General features: G+C 48.2%; 1 protein-coding gene across 1 annotated transcript in view; it reads left to right on the top strand.

The window, feature by feature from the left end:
- LOC123487176 (capping protein inhibiting regulator of actin dynamics-like) overlaps positions 1-2,321 on the top strand; it is a 19,094-nt gene extending 16,773 nt beyond the window's left edge. The window contains exon 6 of the mRNA XM_045218308.1: positions 1,089-2,321. Coding sequence (XP_045074243.1) covers positions 1,089-1,181 — 93 coding nt within the window. The 3' untranslated portion in view covers positions 1,182-2,321. The remainder of the gene's footprint in view (positions 1-1,088) is intronic.
- The last annotated feature ends 7,679 nt before the right edge of the window (positions 2,322-10,000 follow it).

Below are 10,000 nucleotides of genomic sequence, written 5' to 3'. Positions count from 1 at the left end.
AGGAGTTCCACAAACACATATCTTCTAATGTTTGAAACATGGACACAGCTCAGTTTAACGTCAAAGAACAGCTTTAGGAGTTCCACAAACACATATCTTCTAATGTTTGAAACATGGACACAGCTCAGTTTAACGTCAAAGAACAGCTTTAGGAGTTCCACAAACACATATCTTCTAATGTTTGAAACATGGACACAGCTCAGTTTAACGTCAAAGAACAGCTTTAGGAGTTCTAGAAACACATATCTTCTAATGTTTGAAACATGGACACAGCTCAGTTTAACGTCAAAGAACAGCTTTAGGAGTTCCACAAACACATATCTTCTAATGTTTGAAACATGGACACAGCTCAGTTCTAACGGCAAAGAACAGCTTTAGGAGTTCCACAAACACATATCTTCTAATGTTTGAAACATGGACACAGCTCAGTTTAACGTCAAAGAACAGCTTTAGGAGTTCCACAAACACATATCTTCTAATGTTTGAAACATGGACACAGCTCAGTTTAACGTCAAAGAACAGCTTTAGAGTTCCACAAACACATATCTTCTAATGTTTGAAACATGGACACAGCTCAGTTTAACGTCAAAGAACAGCTTTAGGAGTTCCACAAACACATATCTTCTAATGTTTGAAACATGGACACAGCTCAGTTTAACGTCAAAGAACAGCTTTAGGAGTTCCACAAACACATATCTTCTAATGTTTGAAACATGGACACAGCTCAGTTTAACGTCAAAGAACAGCTTTAGGAGTTCTAGGAACACATATCTTCTAATGTTTGAAACATGGACACAGCTCAGTTTAACGTCAAAGAACAGCTTTAGGAGTTCTAGGAACACATATCTTCTAATGTTTGAAACATGGACACAGCTCAGTTTAACGTCAAAGAACAGCTTTAGGAGTTCTAGGAACACATATCTTCTAATGTTTGAAACATGGTCATTGAGGGTCCATGTATCAGAACCCAACCTACTGTTCAGGGTACAGAGACTGTCACCATTTATCAACACTGTGGTTCAGGAGTAGCAGAGATTCACTGACGTGATGTGATCTGGGCGTGTGTGATGTTGTCTCTCTCCCTGCAGGACTTCCAGAGGAAGGTGCTTGTAGAGGAGATGTCCCTCCAGACAGACTCTGAGTCCAGCCAAGCCCTGGACCAGCTGCTTACCAGGATCTAGACAACATAGATCCACAGGAAAGACCCATTTCACAACCAGTTCACAGACAACCGGTCTCTTCTTGTCAGTATATATCTATAGTTAACTCTCTCCACTAACACCTGTCTGCTGTTCAGGCTACAGAGTGATCTAGTCTGTATAGATATAAACCAGTAGAGTAGAAACCAGCTGAATCTCCTCACAGTTAGAAACTAGCAGAGTAGAAACCAGCTGAATCTCCACAGTTAGAAACCAGTAGAGTAGAAACCAGCTGAATCTCCACAGTTAGAAACCAGTAGAGTAGAAACCAGCTGAATCTCCACATAGTTAGAAACCAGTAGAGTAGAAACCAGCTGAATCTCCACATAGTTAGAAACCAGTAGAGTAGAAACCAGCTGAATCTCCACATAGTTAGAAACCAGTAGAGTAGAAACCAGCTGAATCTCCATAGTTAGAAACCAGTAGAGTAGAAACCAGCTGAATCTCCACATAGTTAGAAACCAGTAGAGTAGAAACCAGCTGAATCTCCACATAGTTAGAAACCAGTATAGTAGAAACCAGCTGAATCTCCACAGTTAGAAACCAGTAGAGTAGAAACCAGCTGAATCTCCACATAGTTAGAAACCAGTAGAGTAGAAACCAGCTGAATCTCCACAGTTAGAAACCAGTAGAGTAGAAACCAGCTGAATCTCCACAGTTAGAAACCAGTAGAGTAGAAACCAGCTGAATCTCCACATAGTTAGAAACCAGTAGAGTAGAAACCAGCTGAATCTCCACATAGTTAGAAACCAGTAGAGTAGAAACCAGCTGAATCTCCACATAGTTAGAAACCAGTAGAGTAGAAACCAGCTGAATCTCCACATAGTTAGAAACCAGTAGAGTAGAAACCAGCTGAATCTCCACATAGTTAGAAACCAGTAGAGTAGAAACCAGCTGAATCTCCACATAGTTAGAAACCAGTAGAGTAGAAACCAGCTGAATCTCCACATAGTTAGAAACCAGTAGAGTAGAAACCAGCTGAATCTCCACATAGTTAGAAACCAGTAGAGTAGAAACCAGCTGAATCTCCACATAGTTAGAAAGCAGTAGAGTAGAAACCAGCTGAATCTCCACATAGTTAGAAAGCAGTAGAGTAGAAACCAGCTGAATCTCCACATAGTTAGAAAGAAAGAAAGAAAGAAAGAAAGAAAGAAAGAAAGAAAGAAAGAAAGAAAGAAAGAAAGAAAGAAAGAAAGAAAGAAAGAAAGAAAGAAAGAACGAAAGAACGAAAGAACGAAAGAACGAAAGAGGAGATATTCACTCCCTTGTAGAGACAGAAATAGATATTCACCTTCTCCTAAAGAGCGAGAGAGATAGATAGATAGATAGATAGATAGATAGATAGATAGATAGATAGATAGATAGATAGATAGATAGATAGATAGATAGATAGATAGATAGATAGATAGATAGATAAAGAGAGTGATCGAGGCAGATATTCACCCTCTCCTAGAGAGGGATACAGGAATGTATTCAACCTCTCCTAGCGCGATGGAGAGAGATAGAGGCAGATATCCACCCTATCCTAGAGATAGATCGATATATATTCACCCTCTCCTAGAGATAGATAGAGAGAGAGTGTCATGACTTGCCCTCATGGGCTGAGGATAAAAGATGCCGGCTAGGCAAAGGTTTGAACACCCCCTTTCCTGGGGGCCAGTTTTATGACCGGTTGTAAATTCCTTGCAGAAACTTTCTTTTCCATGCCATGCAGTATTGGGAGAGGGAATTTTCCTGTGAGACAAAGGAAGTCATCCCGCCAAGACTCCAACACCCAAAAGTGGATCATGAAACAATATTCCTACTTAAAAGAATGTGGGAAATGGTTGGTGGGGACTTAAAGAACAATCATGTCAAATTCGTTACAATGTTGTGATGTCATTAAAGATGGTGGAACAACATAACTGTATCTCTGGGGGGTACACTTCACAGTTATGAGGTTTGCATCTAATTGTTGTATAAAACGAATGAGTAAGTATAATAATACTTTAGTGAAGATAACAATGTGATTTTAGCATTCTAGATGAGATGATTGTTTTCCATATCGATTAGTTCCCAGTCAGTGGCCACGCCCAGATGAGCACGAACGTGATGGAACGCCCTTTTTACCCAGAGGGCATAAAAAGCCTCGTGACGAAATTCACCTCAGACCAGCAGACGTGAAGCGTGAGCTAAACGTTGCAAATGGTTGAATTTCTACCAGACCAGGAAGCCCCACGGCTTAAAATGGTTGACACTCTACAAGACCAGCAGATGTGAAGCGTGAGCTAAACGTTACAAAATGGTTTAAAACTACAACTCCATTACCAAAGGAAGACCAAGCATACTACGGTATAAACCAGATGTTGCAAATAGTTGAATTTCTATAAGCTGAAGCTACACGTTACAAAATGGTTAGACCAGAAAGACCAGAAAACGTGAGGCGTTAGTCCACACGTGTGAAATGGAGAAACTCTGAAACTCTCAACCTCTACACGAGGTGAAGTAGAAGACAATGCACTAGACCTTATCATCTCAGTCTGCAGCTGGCATGTATAGTCGTCTAGAGAACTTTCACTAAAGACACAAGGTGGGAAGGACAATCCCTCTCAGACAACCGCTGGTACATCTGAAGTATCCATTCTAACCACCACTACGACCAGAAACTCTACCAAGGGCATTGGGATCTCTGGTGGGCAAACCAGAGTCCTACATCATCAACTCAACTATCGAGGACAGCAACACGTAAATACATGTTGCATTTCTAATCCGAATGAGCGATTGTTAGGGTGCATAAGTATTATGATTACTGTGAACGTAGTTTCCAAAGTAACTACGATAGTTTGAATCTCTGATTCCCTTCCACTCTGACCCTCCTTCTACCCAAGCATTCATGCTATTGTTAGTCCAGTCCACTAGGTACCTGTTGTCATTGTATTACGTTAGTAATCAATAACCTGTGTGTGTGTGTGTGTGTTTGTATTGTGTTATTATTTAATTAGTTAGTAAATAAATAATGAAGCCAATTTGTGTATTGCTGATTCATCAATAAGGTTAGGGTTCTTGCAGGTTCAAGGATTATGCGACATTCAGAATGAGACTGATAAGAGGTACATATTTGATAAGTGACTGTTATTGATATATAACATATATATCTTCTAAGAGTTTAATTTGGGAGATTATAAATCGTTAAACAACTTCTTCCGTGGTGCCCCAAATTCCTAATGAGTTAATTGTTACATTATTAATTTAATCAAGTGACATTTTCTGGGAAAATGGGAAAACACTAAACAAACAACAACACGAAGAGCTATCTATCCAAAATGGAGATGTATGGATAAACAACTTCTCCAATCTTTTTGGCCCTATAACAAAGAACAAACAGCAAAAACATATACATGATCAAATACAAATCTTAGAGTCAACTATTAAAGACTACCAGAACCAACTGGATTCTCCAATTACATTGAATGAAGGACAAAATACAAACCCTCCAACCCAAAAAGGCCTGTGGTGTTGATGGTATCCTAAATGAAATGATAAAATATACAGACCACACATTCCAATTGGCTGTACTTAAACTCTTTAACATCATCCTTGGCTCTGGCATCTTCCCCAATATTTGGAACCAAGGACTGATCACCCCAATTGTCACGGTTTCGGCCAAGGCTGCTCCTCCTCCTTGTTCGGGCAGGTTTCGGCGGTCGTCGTCCCCGGAGTACTAGCTGCCACCGATCTATGTTTCATGTTCGTTTGGTTTTGTCTTGATGTTGTACACCTGTGTCTAGTTAGTCCTCATTAGTGTCCTATTTAGTTCTCGTTGTGTGTGTATGGTGTTGTGTGTGATTGCTCTTCTGTTTTGGTGTTCTGAGCTACGTACTTCCCTCCGTTGTTTGGAGAGGTTTTCGCACATGTTAGTGTGCCTTTTGTTTGACGCCTGTGTGCGCCTTTATTTCGCCTCCGGGCTTATTGTGCTCGCTTACTACGTGAATAATTCACTAAAGTCTTTTGGACTTAGCTTCTGCGTCCTGCGCTTGATTCCTGCACCACACCCAGCTTCAGCACCCCTGACAGAATCACACACCTTTAATAATGGAATCAGCAGAAGCAACAGTCACGCCTGAGTCGCTAGAGGAGCATGTCTGCGGCCAGGATGACCAGATACGACAACTGGGGACCGCTCTACAGGACGTCATCAACACCCTGCACCGATGGGAGTCCAGAGGGGTACCCACACCTCCACCTACCCTGCCACCCCCATCAGCCGGTCCACCAGTCCCAGGTCCGGAACCCAGTGGGATTCGGCTCTCGCTCCCGAGGGCGTATGACGGAACAGCTGCCGGGTGTCAGGGGTTCCTCCTGCAGGTGGAGCTCTACCTGGCCATTGTACACCCGGTGCCCTCGGGACACGAGCGTTCCGCCCTCATCTCCTGTCTCACGGGCAAGGCGTTGGAATGGGCCAACGCCGAGTGGAGGAAGATGGACGCCACCACCATCTCCTACGCCGAGTTCTCCCGTCGCTTCAAGGCCGTGTTCGACCATCCACCTGAGGGCAAAGCGGCGGGGGAGCGTCTAGTCCACCTGAGACAGGGGAGGAGGAGCGCACAGGCGTTCGCGCTGGAGTTCCGGACTCTAGCGGCAGACGCAGGGGTGGAATGAACGGGCCCTCATCGACCATTTTCGATGTAGCCTACGGGAGGACGTTCAACGTGAGTTGGCCTGCAGGGACACCAATTTCACCTTCGACCAGTTGGTCGATATGTCCATCCGTCTGGACACCCTGCTGGCCACCCGTGGACGTCCCGAGTGGGGTCCGTCCATTCCACCCTCCGGCACCTCCGAGCCGAGCCCTATGGAGCTCGGGGGTGCTGGCGCTAGAGAAAGGAGGAGGAGGAGCCCGAGGGGGCCTGTCCCCTGCACCAAGTGCGGTCGTGGAGGGCACACATTGCGGCCAGGTGCTGGGGAGGGTTCCCCGAGGGAGGAAACAACAGGCCACGCACTGGGGAGCCTTCCCAGGTGAGTAGACGCCCCACTTACCCAGAGCTCTCTGTTGCGCACTTTTGTATACCTGTTTGTTTTCCACAGGTTGCACCTCATTCCCAGCATAAGGCGCTAGTAGATTCAGGCGCAGCTGGGAATTTTGTTGATCGGAAGTTTTGTTTAGATTTAGGGATCCCTCTCCTACCTGTTGACAAGCCTTTTCCCGTTCATGCTTTTAGATAGCCGCCCATTGGGGTCGGGGTTGATTAGGGAAGTCACAGCGCCACTTAGGATGTGTGCGCAGGGGGGTCATGAGGAGACTATACAGTTGTATCTGATCGACTCTCCCTGCGTACCCGGTGGTGCTGGGAATTCCTGGTTAACACCCATAACCCCTGCTATTTCGTGGCAACAGAGGGCTCTCAATGGGTGGTCTGCTCAGTGTGAGGGGCGATGTCTGGGTGTTTCCGTAGGGGCGACTCGGTGGAAAGTCCAAACCAAGTGCCCGCACTGCACATTCCGCCTGAATATGGGGATTTAGCTCTGTGTTTAGTAAAGCTAGGGCGCGCAGTTGCCTCCTCATAGACAGGGGGATTGTGCGATTGATCTCAGGCAGGAGCAGCGCTCCCACGGAGCCACGTGTATCCTTTGTCTCAAGAGGAGAGAAAAGCTATGGAAACTTACATAGCCGAATCTTTGAGACAGGGATACATACGGCCTCCACTTCTCCGCCTCCTCGAGCTTATTTTTTGTGAAGAAAAAAAGATGGAGGGTTGCGCCCGTGCATCGATTACCGTGGTCTCAATCAGATTACTGTGAAATACAGTTATCCACTCCCTCTGATTGCGACCATGACGGAGTCATTGCATGGAGCGCGGTTTTTCACAAAACTGGATCTCAGAGCCCGTATAACTTGGTGCGCATTAGGGAGGGCGACGAATGGAAAACAGCGTTTAGTACCACGTCAGGTCATTTCGAGTATCTCGTCATGCCATATGGGTTGATGAATGCTCCATCAGTCTTCCAATCCTTCGTAGATGACATTTTCCGGGATATGCGGGGGCAAGGGGTGGTCGTGGTACATTGATGACATTTTAGTGTACTCGTCTACCCGAGCCGAGCATATAGCCCCTGGTGCGTCGTGTATTGAAGAGGCTGTTGGAGCACGACCTATATGTCAAGGCAGAGAAATGTCTGTTTTCCAGGAGTCGGTCTCCTTTTTGGGCTATCGGTTGTCCGCTCAGGGGTGAGAATGGAGGTGGATCGTGTGTCAGCTGTGCGTAATTGGCAAACCCCAACCACTGTCAAAGAGGTGCAGCAGTTCTTGGGCTTTGCGAATTACTACCGGAGGTTTATCTGGGGTTTTGGACAGGTGGTAGCTCCCATCACATCCCTTCTGAAAGGGGGTCCGTGCGCCTGCAGTGGTCAGCTGATGCGGACAGGGCCTTTGGAGACTGAAGGACCTGTTTACGCCGGGCACCGGTGCTGGCGCATCCGACCCGACATTACCCTTTCAGGTCGAGGTGGACGCGTCTGAGGCCGGTATAGGGCCGTACTCTCTCAACGGTCCGGCACGCCACCTAAACTCCGCCCCTGTGCTTTTTACTCTAAAAAGCTCAGCCCGGGCGGAGCGAAATTATGACGTCGGGGACAGGGAGCTGTTAGCTGTAGTTCAGGCCCCTTAAGGTGTGGAGGCATTGGCTTGAGGGGGGCTCAACACCCTTTCCTCATTTTGACTGACCATCGGAACCTGGAGTACATCCGGGCAGCGAGGAGACTAAACTCGCCAGGCTCGATGGAGCATGTTTCTCGCCAGGTTCGTATTTAAAATCACGTACATCCCTGGGTCCCAGAATGGTAAGGCAGATGCGCTGTCCCGGCGGTATGACACGGAGGAGAGGTCCGTTGAGCCTACTCCCCATACTACCGGAGTCTTGTCTTGTGGCACCGGTGGTGTGGGAGGTCGATGCCGAAATCGAGCGAGCGTTGCGTACCCGACCTCAGCCCTCCACAGTGTCCTGAGGGTCGGAAGTACGTTCCGCTCGAGATTCGGGATCGACTCATTTACTGGGCTCACACGTCACCCTCCTCTGGACATCCGGTATTGGCCGGACAGTGCATTGTCTTAGCACTAAATACTGGTGGCCCACGTTAGCCAGGGATGTGAGAGTTTATGCTCTCCTCCTGCTCGGTGTGCGCCCAGTGTAAGGCGCCCAGACACCTGCCCAGGGGTAAGTTACAACCCCCTGCCCGCTCCACAACGACCATGGTCCCACCTCTCGGTGGATTGTGACAGACCTTCCCCTCTCTCAGGGGAATACCACCATCCTGGTCGTTGTGGACCGGTTCTCTAAGGCCTGTCGTCTTCTCCCTATGTCGGGTCTTCCTACTGCCCTACAAACCGCAGAGGCACTATTTACCCACGTCTTCCGGCATTACGGGGTACCGAGGATATAGTGTCTGATCGAGGCCCCCAGTTAACCTCCCGAGTAAGGAGAGCGTTCATGGAGCGTTTGGGGGTCTCGGTGAGCCTTACCTCAGGGTACCACCCGGAGAGTAACGGGCAGGTAGAACGAGTCAACCAGGATGTGGGTAGATTTCTGAGGTCGTATTGCCAGGACCGGCCGGAGGAGTGGGCGAGGTACATTCCCTGGGCCAAGATGGCCCAGAACTCTCTCCGCCACTCCTCTACCAACCTAACCCCCTTCCAATGTGTGTTAGGTTACCAGCCGGTTCTGGCACCTTGGCAGCAGAGCCAGATCGAGGCCCCTGCGGTGGATGATTGGATGAGGCGCTCGGAGGAGAGGTGGAACGCTGCACACGTCCACCTGCAGCGGGCCATCCGTCGTCACAAGGCGAGCGCCGATCTCTCCACCGCAGTGAGGGGCCGGTGTACGCACCCGGAGATCGAGTCTGGCTCTCTACCAGAAACCTACCCCTCCGCCTGCCCTGCCGGAAGCTGGTCGGCGGTTTGTGGGCCTTTTTAAAGTCCTGAGAAGATTGAACGAGGTGTGTTATAGGTTACATCTGCCTGTTGAATATAAGAATATTAACCCCTCGTTCCATGTGTCTCTTCTCAGGCCGGTGGAGCTGGTCCACTCCAGGAAGGTGAGATAGGAGAGACTCCTCCGCCCACTGGACATCGAGGGGGCTCCGGCGTACACCGTTCGGTCCATCTTGGACTCAAGACACCGGATGGGGGGTCTCCAGTATCTCGTGGAGTGGGAGGGGTACGGCCCCGAGGAGCGGTGCTGGGTGCCGCGGAGGGACATCCTAGACCCATCTCTCCTGTCGGAGTTCCACCGGGACCATCCCGCGCGCCTGCTCCGCGCCCTCCTGGTCGCCCCCGAGGCCGGGGTCAAGGGGGGTACTGTCACGGTTTCGGCCGAGGCTGCTCCTCCCCTCCTTGTTCGGGCAGGTTTTGCGGTCGTCGTCCCGTAGTACTAGCTGCCACCGATCTATGTTTCATGTTCGTTTGGTTTTGTCTTGATGTTGTACACCTGTGTCTAGTTAGTCCTCATTAGTGTCCTATTTAGTTCTCGTTGTGTGTGTATGGTGTTGTGTGTGATTGCTCTTCTGTTTTGGTGTTCTGAGCTCGTACTTCCCTCCGTTGTTTGGAGAGGTTTTCGCACATGTTAGTGCGCTTTTGTTTTGACGCCTGTGTGCGCTTTATTTCGCCTCCGGGCTTATTGTGCTCGCTTACTACGTGAATAATTCACTAAAGTCTTTTGGACTTAGCTTCTGCGTCCTGCGCTTGATTCCTGCACCACACCACCTTCAGCACCCCTGACACCAATCCACAAAAGTGGAGACAAATTTGACCCCCAATAACTACCGTGGAT

This window comes from Coregonus clupeaformis, unplaced genomic scaffold, assembly GCF_020615455.1.
Source record: "Coregonus clupeaformis isolate EN_2021a unplaced genomic scaffold, ASM2061545v1 scaf1496, whole genome shotgun sequence".
NCBI lineage: Eukaryota > Metazoa > Chordata > Actinopteri > Salmoniformes > Salmonidae > Coregonus > Coregonus clupeaformis.
This window is presented reverse-complemented; position numbering and strand designations above follow the sequence as displayed.